The 23,991-nt window shown below is 36.4% G+C and overlaps 1 protein-coding gene across 1 annotated transcript in view; it reads left to right on the top strand.

Annotated features, from left to right (window-relative positions):
* Window positions 1-23,991, top strand: part of LOC134795853 (tRNA dimethylallyltransferase) — a 332,571-nt gene that overhangs the window by 154,583 nt on the left and 153,997 nt on the right. Inside the window, exons 2-3 of the mRNA XM_063767786.1 lie at window positions 3,813-3,950; window positions 7,438-7,856. Coding sequence (XP_063623856.1) covers window positions 3,813-3,950; window positions 7,438-7,856 — 557 coding nt within the window. The remainder of the gene's footprint in view (window positions 1-3,812; window positions 3,951-7,437; window positions 7,857-23,991) is intronic.

The following is a 23,991-nucleotide window of genomic DNA, read 5'->3' as shown; positions in this document are numbered from 1 at the left end:
AAAAATGGAGTATTTAAAGCTTATGTATATACCCAACTAGCAAATCTATGTGCTATAAAAGTTGAGAGCACGTTTTTATTTTCGCTTTTTGGTGCTATAAAAGGTGTAAAAACAGTCGAATAAAAGTCCTGTAAGCGTTTACTCAACGCGAAAAGGCGCACTTATACAGACTAAAAGTGTTATAAAAATCGAGTAAGCGCTGTATAAGAAGCAAATCGATGCTGCAAGAGTTGAGTAAAAGTGGATAAAAGCGCTTCTAGTGTTTTAATAGCAAGGATAGTGCTTTTATTCGACTATTTGTTCTATAAACATTAGCAATTTACTATTACTCAGTGAAAGTGTTCTATAAAAGCAGCCGCACTGCTTTTTCTCAGCAAAAATGTTTCGTAAAAGTAGCCGAATTGCTTTTACTCGGCATTTTAAATGTGTAAGAGTGCAGTAAATGCTTTTATTCAACTAATATGTGCTAAAAACGATCTCAGGTAAGCGATTATATTACAATTATTTTATTATGTTTGAGGCCTAATCGTCTTCATGTGTCTAATAAAACAAAAAGGTACTTAAGTATTTTTTTACTGCTGTCATCCATGACATTTATTTTTACCGTGATTGTGTACATAAGTTTTTACTGTCTGTAAGTACACGTAATACAGTAAAACCTAGCGCGAAAAATACTTTATTGATAAAACCAAAGGCACTGGTTCATATATATTCATGGGCCGTCTATTTTCTTAAATTTCAATAAAAAAATATTAATTAAAATAAGTAAAAATTTGCGTACACGATCTAGTTTCTCTTATATCTCATTAATTCGACTATAAGTCGAGTAACTGCGTTTACTGCTACACTTATAGCACATGATGTCGCCATGTTTATGGATTTATAGTCCGGTGGCCGACTGCATGAAACCCTACCGGATAAAAAAATAGAAAAATCCTACTCTGTAGGGGTAGCTGACTTTTAGCAGCTTCAACTGCTCTTGGATGGCCGTGGCTTAACTTGGCAAATTTTGCGCAAGTGGCAAAAAAGTGGTACAAATATTCATCAAAAAACATAAGTGGTCAGCTACATCCTGTGTTGGCTGGTTCCTGTGTCCGACCGAATTTGTGGTACCAAGTGAGCTACAATTTACCTCATCGAAAAATAGAATGTCACTTGTATGGTAGGATTAGAGATGGGTAGTGAGTAAATACTCACGGGTAAATACCGAGTAAATACTCAGTATTTACTCAATAGTCAATATAGCCGTATTTACTCGTTTATACCCAAATTGGTGGGTATAAACTATTTAGAGTGCTGAAAGGGGCATATAAATTTGAAATATAGGTGTATTTTGTAAGCCGCTACTGGATTAAGTACTCAAAATTGTATGAAATGTATTTTTAAGAGGGGCACTCCATACATGTAACTAATTGTCACAAAAAAAAATTTCAGAAACCACCAACGTGTTGCATATCATTAAATGGGTCTTTAAAAATAACTGGAATGTTTCTAAGAACATTTTTGGATAAATTGAATATTTTTGGAAAAAAACCGTTTCGAAAGGCCAAAATAATGTTTATATCTCTATAACTTTAGAACCAAAGTTCAGAAAAAATATGAAAACATATCGGGAGATTAGCCGTATAATAGAGTACAAAAAACAATATTTTGAACATCATTGGTTGAGCCATTTTTGAGTTTTCTTTAAAAAACCCTTAATAAAAGGTCGTAAGTGCCGCGTAAACACGCACTTTTGCGCGACACGCAGTTATCTAGAACATCGATAGAATTTAAGTACCATATTTTTAAAGTAAATACCTTCTTATTGAAAACAAAATTGTTAACTATGCATTATCACAATTTGCCTCTCACTAATAATTACCTTTTTTTCCTAAATTAAGCGTCCTATATGCTTTTTATTTTATAGATATTGTTAATACACGTTAGCAATCTTAAATAAAAGACAATTTTGTTCTTAAATCTCACTTTTTGAATATTTTATAAGCAATAGTTTTTACCCACCTAAATGAGTAAATACGGGTATTTATCGGGTGCTTTGAGTAAATACCGAGTAAATACTCAGTATTTACTCACCCCTACCCATCTCTAGGTAGGATAGCTGCCATTGACATTTTTTTTAATGCGGACGGACTGCATAAGCTGCCAGGCTAAGGTGAGACCGACCAAGACATACGTCAACAAATTTAATGTAGGTATTACAATCAGTTTTTTTCATTCTATTTTTCGATGAGGTAAATTGTAGCTGTCACGTTGTACCACAAATTCGGTAGGACACAGGAACCTGCCAACACAGGATGTAGCTGACCACTTTTGTTTTGCTGTCCTCAATTCTATTATACGATGGGGTTTTTTTTTTGATGAATTTTTGTGCCACTATTTTGCCATTTGCGCAAAATTTGCCAAATTAAGCCGCGGCCGACCAAGAGCAGTTGATGCTACTAAAAGTCAGCTACCCCTACAGAGTAGGATTTTTCTATTTTTTTATCAGGTAGGGTTTCATGCAGTTGGCCACCGGACTATATTGAAACGACAACATGGCTGACTTGTGCTGTTAATGTAGTTCAAAACTCTTTAAAAGTACTCTAAGCTGAATACATTTTGAATAAAACCTGTAAATACACTTCAGCTCCTATAACAGCGGTTTGAACCCCATTACCCGAATTATGATATAAGCGCGCTGTTACAGCAGCATTGTTGCCAAATGGTTATTGGATTGCTTTTAATAAGCTTTTATAGCAACAGAGAAGAGAATTGAGTAACAGTTGTATTAAAGCGCCTTATTCAGACAATTAGCTATTCTATAGCTGTTATATGATTTTAATAGAACAATTATGCTGAATAAAAGTGATTTAGTAGCGCTAACTCAGCATTTATTAAAAGGTGGAATAAAAGTGCTAAAAGATAGTGCTATAAACGTTTATACGACATGATTATAGCACTAATTAGCGAAAATTGCTAAATAGTCGAGTTAACCGCTATTATACGATATATTGGTGTTTCAGCAACCGTAACTCGGCTGTTATACGATTACAGGCTGAGTAAATCAATTCTTATACGACTATTTTGCTAGTTGGGTAGGTATCTTAGGTATTCTGTTTATGTACAAAATATATAAACAACCAAATTTTATGATCGCTTGGTTATTGGTGCTAAAATATTAATGCACAGCCAAATTATATTATTATACACCCAGTGAACGTTCCTGTTTAATATTTTAGCTGCCTGGTTAATAATAAGCCATTTTATAATAGTGATTAAGAAGTCTTTATTACGAACCTGTCTTTGGCGCAGCATAAATTTGCGTCCTCGGTGTCAATGGTACAATTATGTAAATGCAGCTAAAAGGTATGAAATGTATGTAAAAGGGACGACCGAGTTGCATATTCATCGGGCTTCCAATTTCAAGATTTACCGTGCGAACTCATTCGCTCTGGAAACTCTGCGGTCATGTCTAAAAATATCTCTACATCTAATGCCTTTTAGATAATAAAATTTGGATTTTAGATTTAAAAAATCCAAAAAACCGCTCCCATACATTCGAACTTACGCTCTCATATTAAATGACATGCGTAGGTTAGGTACAGTCAAGTGTAAAAATATGGGTGCCCAAATCATACTCATAACCATGACTCGAAGCGAAATCTTGATTGTACTTAGGCATGGCAGCCAGGTTCGTGTAACACTTAGGCAACACCCGCCGAGAGGGCGTTAGCCCCCCACCACCTGCTGGACATCTTGGAGCCCCATCAGAACTTCACCGTGGTGGACTTTAGGAATCGTGCGTTGAAGATTGTATCCTTTTGTTGCAGGTATACAAAGGGCTGGACGTGGTGACAGCGAAGGCAAAACCCGCCGAGAGGGCGTTAGCCCCCCACCACCTGCTGGACATCTTGGAGCCCCATCAGAACTTCACCGTGGTGGACTTTAGGAATCGTGCGTTGAAGATTGTATCCTTTTATCGTTATAATCACTACAGTATATTATTTCGTTGTTACACAACTGCCCAAAAAAAAGAGTGTTAGTTAGAGATTGTCTTCAGCTTTCATGTTTGTATGTATATATGTATGTGAGTTTCTTTATTTCACCATAACTTCTGAATGCCTCAACCGATTTATATGTATGATACATCAGTATTAACAAGAATTTTACAGGAGTGAGCATGGAGATATTTTTATCCGCGGCGTAGGATTGATTATTTAAAAAAATGCGTAAAATTATAACCAAAATCCAATAAAAAAAATAATCATTCACTTACTATATTGAACTGAGGAGCAGGGCTGGGAGGCATATAACTTTGTTGACCTAGGCAAAGTAGGTTCGTAAAGTAAGTTTGTTCTTGTTACATCCTACAGTATTTCAAAATTAAAAGACAGACAGTTTTTCCAGCACGTAAAAATCGCAAAACTCCACTCTGTTTGCCTCTGGCGCCGGCGATATTTGCACAGTCTGACATGCACCGAGTGTAACAATACGTTTTTACGAACAACTTGTACTGTGGTATTACATGAATTATGCCAATATTTGACGTCTGCACGTGAATTTTCAAGGCTGCTTGTGCGCGAATATTTTATGGTTGTGGAATGTGTAAATAGGTTGTATAATCGGGGTATTATTTAAAACATGAGTCATATTTTACTGTTGGATTGAACGAATGTGTAAGAAGGTAGAAAGAGGCCAATAGAGAAATCTCTTTCCATACGGGTGTTGTGCCTGGGGACCGAAGTCCAATGAGAGTTGGTTAGAAGATGTACCTATATAATGCAACTGACATTCGGAACTCCGTAAGCGCGATTTAGGGAATGTATGATGCTTCATAGAAGGTTGCACTCTTTGTATGGAAGTAGCTCTATTAACGCCATCTGTAAGATCTTGTGGCACAACGTTAACAGAGCCAGCTTTCACAAAATCGGTTTAGCCCTTCTTCAAATAGCAGACCCTTAGCTCCGTACGCAGGGTTACTCTTACGTTAAATTATCGAAAATAAAAATTATTTTGTTATCTTTAGCTCTACATATAGTGTGAATCAAACGATCTGATCTAGTTTACTCAAAGAGTCTCAAGAATACAATACCATTGAGTGGTAAATCACAAATTAGGATAATTACCTCGTAGTAAAAGCAGATTATAACCGCCTTGAAATGTTAGTATAGATTAACGATTCTATTTCTTTAAACAATAGACTACAAAATACACTAACTAAATAATGGCTAACCTAACTTTTTTTGCATTTAACAACAATCGACACTCAAAAAGAACACACTCAGTAGAAAAACAGCTATGAGATACCATAAAATTCCATTATATTTTCGGCTCTATAGTCTTACCATAAGGATAAAAATGCTTTGAAGGTAAGAATAACATTCACACGTTTTGCATTTAGAGATAACAGATGTGCCGCCAGGGTCGTACTCGCATTGTTGCAATTGATAAGCACGTGGTTTATCTGTTTATATCGGAATGTTATTTAGTGGTAATTTTTTCTGACCTATACCTAACCACAATTGTAATAAAAGAGCGAGCGAGACACCAATAACAAAAATTACCTGGCCTGTTATAAAATTGTGGGACACATTATGATATGATTGTAGTTTTAAATCTTAGTGTCTAACTGGCTTTCGCTCGTTCAGTACATGTGTTCTTATTCAATTCCTACTGATCTTTTACGCAACTTGTCTAAGTTTTACCGGACATTCCCTGCTTTCGATTGGATTTTGTACCTTGTGATTTTAACGACCCTGGCTACGTTTTACTGGACTTGATAATAATTATGTGGCGACCGTGGGTCAATGCGAGTGCAAGTGGACATTAACTAATAATGTATAATAATTATACATTTTTATCTTTCTACATATTTTATTTAACACCAGAATACGTCCCTGTCGTGGCTAAGGTGCATGTGACTTTCCAAAAGATTGAATATGATATTATCTTTTTAGACCATTTTAACCCCATTCAACAAGAAATAAGGTTTAGAATTCAATATACATGCCATGTACTTCTAACTTATTTTGTAAGTAAATTGGTTGGCGCCTACGAGAACAAAAGCAGATAATAGGATTGTAATAGAACAATGCCATTGTTAGTACAGGTAAGTGAACAAGATCAGTTCAAAAAATTTTACCTATACCTCCATCTAAATTCTAAATATTTAGTTTTCTATCTTCAAAAAAGCCTGATGATGTGATGATACCTAGTCCTTGTTTTGTCAGTTCGTCTTTTTTTTTCAAGAAAAAATAAATCAATATTGATACAAAAAGCAAAAAGTTTTGACGTTTGTCTTTCAAAGAAAAACGCCGGCATTTTTTGCAACCACAATTGCTATAAACTTCTAATTTTAATTAACAGATGTTATCTTCAATGGTAATATGGCTTTTAATCTAATCCTAGACTCAATGCGATTAATCTGCAACAATAACAATGTACTTTATCATTCAGTCGTCGGAGAATAGCTCTTCGTACCTTGAAATAAGGTACAGTGCTGTCGCATGATAAAGTTGTAAAGGAGCTGACAGTAACAGTTAACTATATAATTTACTTTATCTAGTGTGATCTCGCATATATTGTGTCATAGTCTTAAGAGAGATAAAAAAAAGAGTCGGTCAAAGTACGAGTTGAAATAAACGAAGAGATAAGATACGATGCAGCTATACCTATAACATTACGAGGACACATATATTCATAGAAGTAGGTATTTGTTTAATTAATATTACAAGGGATAAAGATATAGCGCGGAAATGCAGGGATTCAAATTTATTTGCAACAATCATGCGTAAAAAAATTATAATTCTCATAAACACTATTGATTTTAATTTTATTTAGATAATACATGTTGTTGTTGGTCGAGTGCAGGATTCGGATTTAGACCTTTGCCCAGCAGCGGGACATCACATTAGACTAAAAAATGTTATATAATTGTTGTGAGGGTACCTTTATACTCTGAAGGTTAAAACTAAATGTAGACTGTCGGGAAACATTCTAAAATTAACTTGTCGAAGGTTTCTTTAGCACGTCATAAGACGTTCAATGCAGACGCCATTTTCCAGGCTGTTTACTAACTTGAATTTCTTATTCAGAATTTGTGACGTCGAAAATTTCTTAAAATAAATGACCTAAGTATTTACGCATACGCAATAATTCACCTCGAGTTTGTAAGGAAATATATGTTAATCTGCCTTTCATGTTGTTTATGTTTACTAGATTGGGACTTCTGAGAATTGGACCGTTGGGAGCGTTACCATCTCTTGATCGCTTGAGGAACGTCGCATTAGATACTACGCACTATATGTATCAGCTTTTTATTAGCCCAAAATCTACTCAAAGTTTGAAAGATGGTGCAACTCTGCTGAACAAAGTCTCCAGAGCTCCCCAATTTCCCTAAAATGCTTACATTTTTTTACCCAATCTATAAATATGTTCTTTAACATCCCCATCCAGATACAAGAGCTAACAGAAAAAGGAAAAATCCCAATAGTCGTTGGTGGAACAAATTATTACATGGAATCTATTATCTACAATATCCTAGTAGAAGAAGAGACAGATTCTGAAGAGCTCCTATGGAATAGAAGCACAAGAAAAAGAGATATTGACGATGCAGGTCCTAGTGCTGATGAACCGAATGCAAAACATCCAGCAAAAGATGTAAATAATGAAGAAACATCGGTAGAATCAAATAACGATGATAGTAAAACTAAACCGCAGATAGAAATTACTGATGAAATAGATAAAGAAAAAGTGAAATATGAAGTAGATAATGAAAGGCTGTTGACGAATGAAGATATACATTTAAGATTGATGAGCATAGACCCGGTTATGGCGGAAAGGTTGCATCCGAATAATAGGCGGAAGATGCTAAGGTAAGTGACTTTTCAATATAACTTTATTACTTACTTAATTTAGTCAGCGGCAATATGTTTTCACCACATATCTCTTTTGTAAAATTTATAGAGCCTGATAGATTGCATCCGTTGCCTACTAATGTAGCTGACTGTACGTCATCAGATACTATCAGTGCCGTAAAACTATAGTCTCCCAACTATGGTCCAAAATTAACTCGAATATCTTCGTTTAGGTGAGATGATTACTACTCAGTTTGAGACAAATCAATGGGATAAATGGCAGAAAACCCCAAGATAAAAATCCAAAACAACTTTGATATTCACACTTTATTCCGTACTAAAATTGGACCATAGTTGGGTTGTTTTATGGTGCTTGTTTAAAAGACTCGTTTCTATAAGACTCGGCACGCCCCGCGCCCTTCAGAGTTATCCTATATAGACATCCTTGTTTTTGTGTCCCAATTTATGTACTAAACTGACTTCCTCAATTTCTCTGACTGATATTTAATAGTAATTAGTGCAAAATTGAATCCAACTATCATTTCAGTATATGTTTTTATATCCGAAAACATCTTAAGTTTATGTGTTGCCTGTTTATAACTACATATAAAATAAAACATTATCCGTCTACCATTTTCAATATCAAAATACGAATTATACTTCTAACTTAATGTTTTGGTTGAATAATAATAAACTACAAATACGGATACGCAAATAAACCAAGCTTCCGCGACGAATCCATTCACAAAACGATTCTTCATAAATCAGTTCATTGTAACTAGTTTCGTGAATAATCTGTGAGTGACAACTGGCGATACAAATTTATAGACGAGCTAAAATTAATGATTATCGCCTTTACCACTTACGTGGTAAAGTGCTTTAGATGTTTTATTTTAAATTGGTAATTTTATTTGGTTATCTAAGTTAATTAGACGTGAATGTCAAAGTTCAATTAATTCAGTTGCTTCCAGAGAAACCTTTTTTATATTGTTTTCGTAGTGACTTGGGCTCTTTTCGAAATGTTTTGTTTTATTCCACGTCATCTGCCTTCTTTTGTTTGATACGGTTTGTATCTTTTCCATTTCCTGTTGCCTAATATCGTTGATACAATTACTTACTGTTTTGTTGTTGCTTGGTTTTGTTCATACCTTAACCTATAGGTACTTAATCTTTTTCAAACATCTTTAGGTAAAGTTCTCACGTCGATTGTTTTGGTAATTTTGGTATACCTTAATTGTTATGTATAGTTGCTCTGTTTGTTAACTGATGAGGGGAGGTATGTAAGTTTATATATGTATAACAAGGATAAACGCCTCTGACTCTTACGGAGACGCCTCTTATTACAGAAATTTGGACTTTAACCCTTTATAGGGCAAGATTTTTTTTTGGGCAATCTTCTTTATTTTTAGTTATATTGTAGTTTAGGGTTATACCGAAAATCTAATTTCTTAAAATTTTTGGAAATTTTCGGAAAAGCGAGATAATTGGCGGTCAACCATATGACCGTTGACCATTTGATGTTACTTCTAGGGTGGTCATCCATTTGACCAGTGATCATGCAGCGTTATACAATGCGGTCTATATATTGACCACTGCTCATTCACCTACAACTTATTTAAACCACACAATTAAACAACTATTAAGAAAATAATATCGTTTTTATTAAATAATCAACTTTTAAAGTTTACAACTAACGAAAAGATTCTAAGGCACAAATGAGATCAATCATTGTTATAATATTATACTATTCTATAGGTTACACCTGAAGGAACTTTAGTTATATTGGACAAATTTTTACCTTTTATAAGTTATTTCTTATTTGTTATATTTTTACAATTATTTTTATGAAATGGAGAGTAACAGTCTATTCAAGGAGCTACATTGCATCCTATTCTACTATGCGAATAGAATAAATTTTTTATTAAATATTTTTTTTTTATTAAATAATCAACTTAACTTTACAACTAACTACTTCAACATTAATACCTGCATATGAACTGAATTTAAAACCTTTGTACTCTTGGGGGGTCCTGTAGATTCGTTTAAAATCAAACTGTTCCTGAGATGGCTGGCTTGCAGTTGCTTGAGTTTCTCCACATACTGCAGACACCCTACCACGGCTACCTATGCCACCACGGCTACCTCTGCCGCTATGGCTTCCTCTGCCACCATGGCTTCCTCTGCCACCAAGGCTACCTTGGCTACAGTGTTGCACTGATGACCCTGTTGCACTTGTGGATGGAGAGTTTATGTCATTCACAGTTTGTCGTTTAGATGCAGCGTTAGTGCCTCCTCTGGTTCTAGCTCCTCGTCTACGTTTTTCAGATGTTTGTACCTCTGGTGGTGGTGGTGATGGTGAAATAGTGCTGCCTGTCTCTTGGGTTATGTCTCCATTAGGGACTTTTCTTTTGCGAGAAAGAGGCTGAGGTTGTATTTCTTCCTGAATATCACAAGGTGGAGAAGATGTGGCTATATGGGTTGAAGCTCTAGTTGGTATGTTTCTTGTTCTGGCTGGTACATCTAAGATATCTTCCGCATCATCATCTCCTCCAATATCTGAATCCAGAGCCTGTTCATCAGTCAGTGAAAATAACTGTTCTATCTGATCATCTGATAGATCTTCCAGTTCCGCAGCGGTGAAGTATCGTTTCCTGTACATCTAAAACATAAGACCACGTTAATGTTTCTCATGGTACGAGTAGAAGCTGGAGGAGTGAAAAGTGGACCTGAATTTAGAAATGATAAGGTTATATTATCTTTGCCGGTTGCAATTAATCAAAAACAATAATTGTAAATCAAAATATATTATTTCAGCCTTTGATATAGAAAACTACAGCAAAATATATTATGTTTTAACATAAAAATATAAGATTTGAACATGAGGGGGCAAATTACGGACCGATTGTTTTTTTACCGGGAGGTTCAGTTCTAAGCCCGATTATTCTTGTAAGAATGAATGTACTTGCTTAAAACTGCACAAATAAGACATAATTAAAGATAAATTTACGTAAATAACTTACCTTTTCCTGGTTTTGTTCATTATTTATGGAGAAAACCGCCAAATAATTGTTGCATAGCTGTCAACTGCATGTTTTTTTTTTCTAATAGTGCAGCGGTCGCGTTCGAGACCACTTTTATGTCGCGTCAAAATTACCGGTTTTTGTTGTCTATGGTTAACGCGGTCGCATTTGAGACCTTTGCCCATTCATGGTTTACACAAATAATCACAAAATACGTTATATGCATAAATATTTTTGAAATTTGAGCTACACAAATATAGGTACTCAAGTGGTCACTTTTGCGACCGAAATCGTTAATTGCCCTATAAAGGGTTAACTTTCAGCCAGAAAATTATTTGCGATACGCCTTTCCCCATTTATCATTTAATTTTGATGCTGTTTTCTTACGGTAAATTATATCATATAGGCAATGTGTTTTTGTAGTTATATATTAGAAATTGAGACATTATTTTCAATCTTTTTTTTATCTCAGTAGGTGACATAAACCTATTTGGCTGCGTAAAACAGAGCTGAACTAGATTTATTTAGTCCTAAACTGAGGCACCTAGGTAACTAGAAAAAAAGGTACCATGCAAATATCTTTACAAACGTGAAATTTTTACCTTATCTTATCTTTCATTATTGTAAATAAAGTTTAATAATAATTTTCACTTTTCAGCATGTTCTTTTATGAATCTTTAAGTCCGTGTGTCCTTCTATTCGTCTGTTACTGCGTCATATAATTATAGAAAGTTACATTAGTTAAGATAGTAATCAATTTTTTTTCTAATAATTTTTACACAATATAATATTTTACGAACTGAGATTATATTGCACCAAATTTAAAAACTATGCCTTTGAGATGACAGATGAGTTTACGAAAAAAAAATGTGTTTATTAATAATGCGGTTTCAATGTCAAATATTTGATTAATGACAATAATGACTAAACAAATATCTAAGGAAATATTTTTAAGAATGCATTCGTATAGTTGTTTCAAACTTCTTGTAGCGTTATTTTTCGAAAAGAGGTAATTTTTACAGTATAAGACACATAATTCAAACAAACCTACGTTTATTTGTATTATAATTATGTATATTTTACTAAGGCTCGTATAAATTGACCTTCTTAAAACCATCTTTACAACCATTTGATGTTTGATGGCGAAGCATATACAAACAAAGGCACCCTAGCGAACCCCAACAATCCACCAACTAAAATAGAGTCAGACCAAGAATAGTCTGCAGCGGATTTGATAGCCCACGCAGTGAAAGTGTTATTTTAAACGTCAAACTTCTATGAAATTATGACGTATAAATGACACTTGCACTGCGTGGGCTATCAAATCCGCTGCAGACTTTTTTTGGTCCGACTCTACCGATCACGAAATAAATAAACCCAATGGAAACCTCCCAAAAATATCCATACAATCAAATTAATACGCTATTAAACTCGAAGGCCGCGTGCCTAGGTGACATAAAACCGAAAACCAGTAACTTTGGATTCCACTTACTTGATATTACAAGCTATTGGGAGTTCACATTATGGTGGGCGGCGAATATCACTTCCGCGGGCCTTTGCCCGAATTCAAGGCCCTCAAGGCGTATTCTTGTTTAATACGCAAACGCTGGTCAATTGAGATAACAGAAAAACTAGCGTAAGAAGACCTCGGCATCTGTGAGAAGCAGCCTTACTCCAAAAGCGTTGATATACTGGTTATTGTTATCCTTGGACTCATTGCACAGTATAAGCGACAGGAATGTCCCTACTCGTGTTCTGTGTGCCATGACCTTGGCTTCAGTACTAGACGCTCGTGTGACCATGATTCTTATGGATTTCGCACGAAAATGTTTTAAGACGAAACCTGTATGTTTTTTTACATTGTCCGTCATATTTAAATGGTTAAGTGTTGGGAAATATTAGATTGTGTCGGAACTAATAGACAAGTTTTTTGCTACGTTGGCGTAGGTGATGCTCAAATATTTACAAGAAAAGTAGTCCATTTGCTTTACTGTAAAATTATTTAAGATAATTTATAGTAAATATAGCGTATTATTTGATACCTATATTACTTACTTATCTAATATATATCATGTATACTGAATAAATATTGTGAAACATTATGTTCCATAATTATTCACGTAGACTCAATTTATGTTTTCTTTCTGGCGCTTTGATCTTATAGGTATCAATAGTTCAATAAAAACCGATGTCGGTTTTATGTTGAAATAAAAATGAACTAGTATATTTGATGGATAAAAATACTGTTGTGTATATATTTTAATACTAGCAATAAATCATCTGGGAAAAAATCATGTAGTGTAGTAGAATCAGTTTTTTATATACCGTAGTAATGGTTTATTTTCGTCAGTTTAGTATGTGCTGTTAAATACATCACTTCAACGCGAAATCCTCTGACTCATAAAGTTGTCTGTTTTATATCACCCACTAGACAATCGTCTAACTTTCAATACAATGAGAATGAGATTTAGGCGTACTTACTTTTGGCTCACCAACGTGCAAATTTTCTTCTAATTTAGTAGTACTTACTTTATGTTTAATGACAAAGATACCTATAGGAACTTTTTTCCGGCCTTAAGTGGCATTTTTTTTATACATACCATCGCCCACAAGGGAAGGGACGACTAAGGGTGACGGGGAAGGTGCGAGCGGCAGGCGTATGGCGTGGGTAAAATTGACAGTATTGCAGCTGCAGTTAGAATGGAATGGAATGTCACCATTAGTCGTCCCTCCCTGTCGCCCCCGCCCCCGTACCGCGCAGGCGAGGACTCATTTAAGCGGTCGGTCTATAACTGTACATCGGTGAACCTTATGCCTTTTGTAATAAGGTCCAGCGATGTACAGTTAGGAGTGTTGCTGTTTGTACCTAAATTTTATTCCACATTATTTATTTTAATTTAACGAAATATTTCTTATCCTTTCTATATAGGTGTTGGTAGCTTTTCGTTCGCCGAGTTTACATAAACTATAATCCCAATGTTATTATGCTATCAAACAAACAGGTTATATACATTAATAATGACATTATTGCACATGTCTCGCTCGCCAACTGTAACTTATAATTTATTATTAATTCATATCCTTCGTAATTTTCCTGACGGCCATATTTAAATATGCAATAATAGATCCTTTTAATAAGATGGCTTTAATAAGATAAATAATGTACAAAAATAAACAACATGAAGTATTTCATATGGTAATACCAATCTGTTATGAAATAAGGGTCTTAATATCATAGCATAAAAAATGGCAAGTGAGTTTCAACTTCATTCAATACTATGACACGCTCATATGGCCCTGCAAATTAAACTGTATCCGATATTTTCGTGCGTTTTGTTCCAGAAATTTGATGCATTGGAGTAACTTCGAAAGCGGCGTAATTTTGAAAACCACTACTTATATCTACTTACTACTAGTGCCTACGCTAATTCTTGGGATTAGTTGCCAAACGGGCTCCAGGCTCTCATGAGTCGTGGCAAAATGCCGGGATAACGCAAGAAAGAAGAAGACTATTTATATACCTTCTCCATATTTTGGCAACAATTACGCTACTGCAACACTTGCTTATCTATATATATATGTCGGGAATTGTGGGCGTATCATACTATCGGCAGCACATCAGAACCTTCAATCGTGGATGACGAGGGCCTTCAATGAAATACGATGTTCAACTCACAATCTTTACTGCACAAGACTCATTACAAATCACAGCACGCGTTACGTTTCTTATCTTAAGCAAACCAGTGGATTAGACCCAGGAGCCGCCACAGACGTCATCTTCTCCCGTTCGTTCTCATCGTGCTCCTTCTGAAGATTGATTGACAGCATAACTTCAATTGTTCTGGACTTCAATTGTTTTAAGAGCGCACTCTATGACGTCTTGGCGGAACTGCGTCGAACGCCACTCAAGTGTACGTAACACCCTAGTTTGCTCTATTTGTCAAGGTTTGCATGACAAAACGCCTCTTGAAGGCGATAGATGGCACATTTCAGCCATTCTCCGACATATAAAAAAGAAAAGCTTACCTATCCTACACACTTACATAGAGACTTTTAGTACCATATATGGTATTGGTACGTCGTGTCGTATCAGGCTGTCAAGGAGAAGGCAGAGGACCGACATGCATGGAAATCGCTCCACCGACAAGAGTCTAACTCTTAAATAAATGATGATGGTATTCCCAATTTCCAAAAAAAAAGAAGCATTTAATAAAGGCCAGTTTATTACCTACTAAATAGTATGAATACGTACATTAATGAAGAGTAATGTGTATTTAGTAACATCATAAAACTAAACCGCCAAATTGTTCGTAGTAGACGCGTGGGCACCCGAGTCGGGTTACGCGATAACCCGAATTATTTATTATGTGATTATTAAACAGACAGCCCTACAGGACTGGCAGGGTTGCCACATACGATCCTTGAAAATGGATAAAAAATAAAAATATATTTATTGAACACTTTAAATAATATTGCCATAAAATACTGCTTGGCATTAAGAGTACCCAGCAAACTCAAAACAAAAATTTCACCTTCAAAATCCTTACAAACGTAGTTTCCTTATATATATTTTTTAAATATGTGTTGGATTGTAATGAAACTTTTGTACATACAATGACATGAGGTATATCTAGTCCTGTAATTAGTTTATATAGCTCCAGTTTATAAAACAAACAAAATTGAGCATAAACAAGTTTTGTAGGTACGAAAAACGTAAATTCGCTGTATATTTTCCCAAAAATACGTACATAATGTCAAGCATCTACCTACTAAAATACTTTCAAAACATGTCACCAAAACTACAAATAAGTGGCTGATAAAAAAACGATATTCACTCACAAAACAAGCAGAAAAGTAGAGCGCGACACGACAGTGTCGTAGGTCAAGACTGAATTTAGGCCGACCCAACGGATAGTGTTACATTTATAATATACCTACCTACTTACATTCAGTAGCACGCGGAACGAGTCAGTAGGGGACAAAGTGACCTGTTTTTATTGCTCTATGTACCGAATATTTCTTATTTATTTAATTTGTGTAGAATGTATTAAATTGAGAATAATATATTACGTCTGCTATCCTTCGCGCGATCAGTCTTAAATGCCTAAATGTATATTTATCAGTATTTCCCTCAAATTAAAAAAAAATTGGAATACCTAAGAAAACAAGCTAAGAAACTAATGTACCGAATTACTCCGTTGCAAAAAGAGGGGTATTATACGTTTGACGCCAATGTCTGTCTGTTGCGTATCTTTTCCAGAACGATGTAAGGCATTTTTGGCATAAAATGGTTTAAAACTTATGATTAAATTATATTAGGGCGTTTATAAAAAAATTAATGGAATAGTTATGAATTTAGTATATAGACGGTCAAGCAAATCTTGTCAGTAGAAAAAGGCGCGAAATTCAAATTTTCTATGAGTCCATATCCCTTCGCGCCTACATTTTTCAAATTTGCCGCCTTTTTCTACTGACAAGATCTGCTTGACCAAGTATAGGTACATAATACATAACCTAACGTACGTAACCTAATTTAAAACTACTAATCCTATGGTATTTTTGAAAATGAGTAGGTACTTATGTAAGTGGTGTATCTGATACCTAATAATATAATCTATATCTAATCATAACGGAGGCAGCCCTGGTGTGTCGCGTTTGCGGAATTCAGCCGCGTACTTTATTCCGCGTTGTACTACGCAATGGCGCCAGTAAGGCTGTGGCCAGTTATACGAGGAGCGGAATCCGCTCAAATATATGTGGAGCGAATTTTAGAATAAAGTTAGAATTTTTATAATTTAAAATTATAGAACAATCGCATTTTATATGGACTAACGGACAACGAACAGTCTAAAAGTCTAAACTATTAAAGATATGATCATATGACCTTAAAATTGGAAACAAACATGTTCTCTACGAAGAAAGGATTCACAGGTCTCTAATAGGGTTACATGTCGCGAATTTCATCCATGTAAAAGCTGTTAGAAACTTAAAGTATTTATACCATTAGTTAATGGTAAAAGCAATAATAGTAAAAGCTTAGAAACTTAAAGTATTTATACCATTAACTAATGGTATAAATACTTTAAGTTTCTAACAGCTTTTACACGGATGAAATTCGCGAGCGGAGCTAATACACTTAAGGCATTAAATATCGACATGGATAAAGTGTCAAAAATATGTGTGGACGACCACCCCAAGACCGCCTTTCCATAAAAACGTAGTCCCTGTATTCCTCTCAGGATAAAGCAGATGTAGTTATAAGAACTATGTACATTTACCAATTGTATGCTGACTATTGTCTTCCATAACTTTTAAGTGAATAATTTTGTTACTAATAAACGAAATAGAGTTTGTAAGCAGTTCGTCTTTAACAAAGCTTAGTCGAGATTCGCTCCTTAAACCGCTCCCGCGGCCGCTTCAGGCCAACTACCGCCTTACCTGTTGCCATGCCGGCCTCGCGGCTTATCAAGCTTCCGCCTGCGATACGCAACGTCCCGGGTTCGATCCGATGGGAAAATGGGGTCAAGATGGACATTACTGGGACCACGTGTTCCGTGTTTGTTAATGGGGTACCTACTACCTACACACACACACACACACATGTGACGTGACACATGTGACATGTGACGAGTGTGTGTCACAATGTACAGGATTTAAGTGTCGCACGAATCTAGTCGCCGCTATTAGGGACCGTGCGCGATGGAGGGTCTGCGATCTTGTCGCCTGAATCGGAATATGTGCACATGTACATTGCCAAAGCAAAGTGCTACCATCTACCGTTCTCGTCGTTACGTTTCCTCGTGCATAGTAGGTTCTGCCATCTTGTGGGATTTGTGGGCTACATCGGAAGCATAAACGACACATTTACACCTCGCGCCAAAAATCTGACGGCTCCTATGCTGCCCCCTATAGTTCATACACGGGGCCTATGCTAAGTTAGGCTCTCATTTTAAAACGACGTTTTGAAATATGTAACATGAAATTATCTTGTGATATTTCATGTTATTTCAGTTTCGAATACAAAAATTCTAATCGCTCTAGTTTCTTTGTATAAACGACCACTAGACATAGATACACGTTATACCTACCTACGTATGTTATTACGTAGATGTTCATGCCAAATATGCATAAATTAAAACATGAAACCATATTGCATAAAAAACTTTACGCTCGAACATTTTTCGACAATCGGGTAACAAAAACACCCATAATTCCTAATATGTTATGTTATGAAGCATGGTATCTTTTTAAAATTGTCTCATTATACGAAGTACCTATTTGTAGTACGCCTAAAATGTAGTATCATAAAATTCATAAAAAACGTTGGCCTTCGTCCTTGGGCGTGTCCTGCGGTATTCACAACGACCATCAAATGGCTCCTCTACACGATGGGCCAGCGCCGGCCACTCCAAGGGACGCAGCCATGCGGTAGAATGAGATAGCAATATCACTTGCTCCCTCTAACGCATAAATGCGTCTCTTGGAGTGGCCGGCGCTGGCCCATCGTGTAGAGGAGCCATAAGCGTGGTATTTTACCTGTCCAATTTCTGACAGTGCATTACGTCTCACTCTGTCATTAAGCAAAATGTGAGACGCAAAATACACATTGGACCAATGAATTGGACAGATGGAATACCATCCTAAGCTAACTTAGCACAGATTTGTATAGAACAAAGAGAGGTGTCATTATAAACATTGTATTTTCATAGAAATTTGACAGTAATGGGGACATTTCCACACTTTGTCATTGAAAATGCCATGCAGGGTTAGGTTGGTCCGGCTCTACAAATGCGATCCAGTATAAAACCGTCATTCATAAAGTTCTATGTCATAATTGTCTGTATAATATTTAAAATAGTGTCCGACCGAAACATGTTTTTTTGCCGAAACCGAAACCGAAACCGAATGTTCGGCTTTGGCTCTAGTTTCGGCCGAAACCGAAACCGAAACCGAACCTTTTGTAGACTTGTTAAAATCGTTGAAAAAATGTTATAAAACCGCCTTTACACACATATTATGGGGCTGTCAACACCCAATGTCCTTGAAATTGATGTTACTTGAGCAGTTTTTTAAGAAATTTACTAGAGTTAGACCAAGATAATTCTGCAACGATTTTGATAACACACGCAGTGCAAGTGTTATTTTAAACGTCAAAACTTCTATGAAATTATGACGTAAGTATAAATAACATTTGCACTAGTTGCACTGCGTATGCTATCAAAATAATTGCATAATTTTCTTGGTCTAACTCTATTCATTCACCAGTCAAATCAACATGTAGATACAGGGTCAACCAAAAACGCGAGCGCAGCGAGCGCGAATTTTTTGTTGACAATATCGCAAGGCCGGGTACCGATCTTCACCTGGGCCTAAACGTCCGAAGTGCCCCAGTGAGGCGAACTTTCATGCGAAGTCAAAGCCGTGCTTCAGGCTTCAGGATAAGTAGTTGAGCACAGACTCCAACCAATGTCCATTGTATTAAAAGCGAGATATTTCCTTGAGCGCTGGTGGCCTAGCGGTAAGAGCGTGCGACTTTCAATCCGAAGGTCGCAAGGTACAAACCCCGGCTCGTACGAATGAGTTTTTCGGAACTTATATACGAAAAATCATTTGATATTTACTATTTGCTTTTCGGTGAAGGAAAAACATAGTGAGGAAGCCGGACTAGTGCCGATAAGGCCTAGTTTACTCTCTGGGTTCAAAGGTCAGTCTGATGGCATTCGCTTTCGTAAAAACTAGTGCCTACGCCAATTCTTGGGATTAGTTATCAATTGGACCCCAGGCTCCCATGAGCCGTGGCAAAAATTCCGGGATTAGGCGAGGAAGATGATGAGTTTTCTTATTATTCCTTTGCCCTGGCCCAGTAACATGCGACAGTGTGCTATCTCATTTACTCCGATACAATTAGACAGTGTGCGCGACTGCGCGTTATAGGTATTAACAGCCTCTTAAGACTGCGTCGACCGTCTAGTGGCGCCCTCATTAGTGGAATTGTGTTTTATAATAAACCAATTAATTTCTGTACCTATACATGAATCAGTATATGTAGGTACATATTAATATTGTTGTCCTACTTATTCCCCAATTTTTGGAAACTGGCCGAAACCGAAACCGAAACCGAACCTTCGGTCGGACACTAATTTAAAACTGTAATAACAATTGGCAAGTTAAAATTTTAACTAACGATTCATTACAAAAGTTTGACGTTAACGCAAACGTAACTTATTGTACGAACGAATGAAAAAGAATTTAAAAAACCCTGAAAACTATTTTTTTTTATTAAATTTATTTTAAGCTTTCATTCATATCAATGTTTTCTACAAAATGTTGTAATAGAAGATTATAAGAAATTGAAACTGTACCTAGGTAATTTATTTTGATGTACCCAGGACTTCAAATATCAGAGACCAAGTAAAAGTTAAAGACTTCACAGCCTCATACAAACGCTTTATGAATCCCTCATCCAAGGATGACGCAATCGCCCATAAGGAAATGAGTTCAATTGTGACGCCAGGTCGGTTCTGTCGCGAATTCCTAGCGACATTCGTCACGAGTACCCAAACCGCACTGGAGTACTTGGCCTCTGCCCTTTGGGCTTTATTGTCGTAAATATGACAACGTTTAATGTGATGTGTGATTAGAGCGCTATTCTGTATAATCTAAGTTTATTATTTCCAGGGATCAGGAGGCCTAGCCAAGAAGACAAACGTAGGTACATGGACAAACGTCAAACAAATAGAAAAAAGAAACCGGCCAAGTGCGAGTCGGACTCGCAAACTAAGGGTTCCGTACCATTATCTATAAAAACGGCCACCCATCCAAGTACTGACCCCGCCCGACGTTGCTTAACTTCGGTAAAAAATCACGTTTGTTGTATGGGAGCCCCACTTAAATATTTATTTTATTCTGTTTTTAGTATTTGTTGTTATAGCGGCAACAGAAATACATCATCTGTGAAAATTTGCTCTGGGCCTACGTCATCATGCTGTTTACAGGTTCTCAAACTTTAAAATGTGGGAGAATTTTAACCAACGGTGAAAATTATTTTAACGGCATTAATTTTAAGTTATTCATGTAGCAACATAGTAAAATAAAACAAATCTAATGTATTCAATTAAACTTTATTTATCTATACAAGACAAACGTTTGAAAAACTAATTCACAGTTACACATTAATTACCAAGCTTACGGCGTGAAAAGTTTGGAAAACACTGCGACTGCTGACACTGAGCGAGAAGGAAATAACAATTAACACGCGTTCGACAAGGATGACGGTCAGGGCATGAAGTTATCTAGATCCGAATTGTCAAATGTGACAGCGCTATGGGGCTGTCCATAAATTACGTCATCGATTTTTGACGATTTTTGACCCCCCCCCCCCCCTATAATCATCCAAAAATCATGCTTCAAATGACCCCATTTCCTCCTACTTCATGCTACCGTCATCCGATGTCCAGACCCCCCCCCCCCTAATTTGAAATGACGTAATTTATGAATAGCCCCTATCCTGTGTTGTCAGTAGTGTAAACAGAATTACCCGAACGTCTGAAATTTCTGTCGTGAATCGGAAGATATTGCTAACGAATAATTAAAAATGACGTGTTATTGTAAAATTTAAGATAAAATACATATAAATGAAAATTATAAAATTATAAAGAAATATTTTAACTTATTAACCATAGGTATGATGTACCCATGTAACATGTTATGTTGAAATAAAGTGGCAATGTTATTGTGACGTAGGCCCGTGTCATTCTGGGAATAGAAGACCATGTTTTATTAGACCATGTGTCACGGTTAGTGAGATACAGCCTGGTGACAGACGGACGGACGGACGGGAACAAACATCCAAAGATCAAAATAAGTTACTCAATCATACATTCATTTTTTCCCTTTGGATTTGCTGCCTGTTCTTTTAGGACAATCTAATTTGTCCTCAACCGAATTGAAACAGTTTCAGAATGGCCCTGCTGGCTCAGAAATGTGCCCGATATTGAGTTATTTATTACCATTATAATGCCATGAATGGCCGCAGAGCTGGCAGTCTTTAGACGCGGCAGCATACTTGGTTAGGGTTAAAGTATGAAATTTAGAAGTTTTTGATGAGTGATTTTTAAATCTAAAAATCTAATATTTTTTTTATTAACGGAAAGGCAGCAGAAGTTCACGTGTTTCCTTAACCCTTTGAACGCCACGCCTATTGTATGCGGCGCATCATCGTGTACCTTTTCGCAATGCATTAATCAAAACCATTACTTTGCTTATCCGCGAAAAGATAACGTACTAGTCAATCAGTGCTAACCCGGTATACTTACTTGCGTATTTTTTACATGTAATTGCATGTTCCCACCGTCCCACCGCAAAAATAAATACGCAAATAAATACAACAAACCACCACCAAAAGAACAATACTCGACACGTGTTTCGCCTCTCTACGAGGCATCTTCAGGAGCAGACGTTGACGGTCTGACGCCCGGCAACGGAAACGGGGTTTTGATTAATATGGATTTCCGCAAAGTAACGCCTGATTCTATTCACTATTTGCAATGCATTAAGTTTGTCTCTGTGTGCGTCAGTTGAAATCTTCGGCTGTCAAAGGGTTAACAGCCGCACGAGTTTTCTCTTGGGAAGCTATGACTCCCTTTTTTATCCTGACTCGGGGCTAAAGGTTCCGTCACACAGGCGCGTTTTCCGGGCGGGGCGTGAGCGTTTTACGAGTATATATATGTAAAAGCGGCGCGCCCCGCTCACGCGCCGCTCACAAAACGCGCCTGTGTGACGGAGCCTTAATAGTTCATTTTTTCGCGAAAAACGTTTGCCGTGTCTATTCGCTCCTAAGCCCGCGCATTGTTAGTTTGTGACCGAGCATTATTTGGGTGTCATTGTACAAATGTACTGTCTAGTAGTAATTAATTCTTCGAACCACCTCATTCGCAGTTACGTTTTATTTATCGGTCTTGAAGTAGTAAATCTGAGCATGGGGCGTGTTATAGTACCTAATCCTACAAATGCTAGGTTGATTTCAAGGAATTTAGATCGTGAATTGTGGCATTTTATATATGTATTTACTTACACTGTACTGAGTGCGTAGGATTCGTCGGATTAGAGTTCATTTCTATGAAACACTCGGCAGTAATATTTGTACGAAATTGATAGTATTATATTCTATATAAATACTACCGGAGCGGAGTTATACAGTGTGTTACCGGCCATCGGGCTTTTATTAAAACTAGTAATAATATGATCCATTACCAGTTGTTTGCGTGTATTAGCAAATCATAATTATGTAAATTAACTGCTCAATTAAATTTCCAAAATTCGCACACGCAATGTAGTGGGTGTACTGCGTAATTGTCGTTACTCATATCGCTAACTCGTGGTACGAGGGTAAAAAACTGAGACAACTATCGTAAAATTATTGTCGTCCTTATCATTGGGTTCATGTATGGAGGTTTTAATACATTAATTAAAGAGTTTTTTATCAACTTTGACATGACAATTTCAAAAGTCGTCAACACGTCGGGTTGTCATAACAAACCAAAAAATATTAGAAAAACTGGTATTAGCTTTTCTTTAAAATGGGTTACAATGGTCGAGAGTTGTTGATACACGTGGAACTGCAGCTCAAGGCTTAAGGCTTTATAGGAAACACTTCCCAAATTGACGACATCCACACAATGCTCGATTGATATCAGCGGCTTTTCAGCGAGTTCGTGAGAATAAGCCTATCGCCCCTGGTCAGCCTGAAAGGGCCATGCACGGGATCATGCCAGTGCAAGTTGAGGAAAGGATTCTCGAGCACTTCAGACAGGTACCAAACCAACGTCAAGTACTCGTATTATGTGGGGTTAATGTATTATTTTATTAAAATGTGGGGTTTGTATTTAAGTTTAATTTAGTTGGTAGTAAAGGCTTTATCAATGAGACCAGAGTGACTCTAATTTAGTGTAGTTATCTTAAGTGCATCTTGAAATAAACTTCGTAATAAACAAAGTATGCAGAGCTGTCATTATCACTTACTTGTCAATTTACTGTGCTGTACATTGCGGGCAATTAAAATTTTGTTAGAAAGTTAACGAAATCTGAAATTTAGTTTATTAATTAAATGAATGTCATGGTTACATTAAAGATAT

The sequence above is a fragment of the Cydia splendana genome, chromosome 12 (genome assembly GCF_910591565.1).
Source record: "Cydia splendana chromosome 12, ilCydSple1.2, whole genome shotgun sequence".
Taxonomy (NCBI): domain Eukaryota; kingdom Metazoa; phylum Arthropoda; class Insecta; order Lepidoptera; family Tortricidae; genus Cydia; species Cydia splendana.
This window is presented reverse-complemented; position numbering and strand designations above follow the sequence as displayed.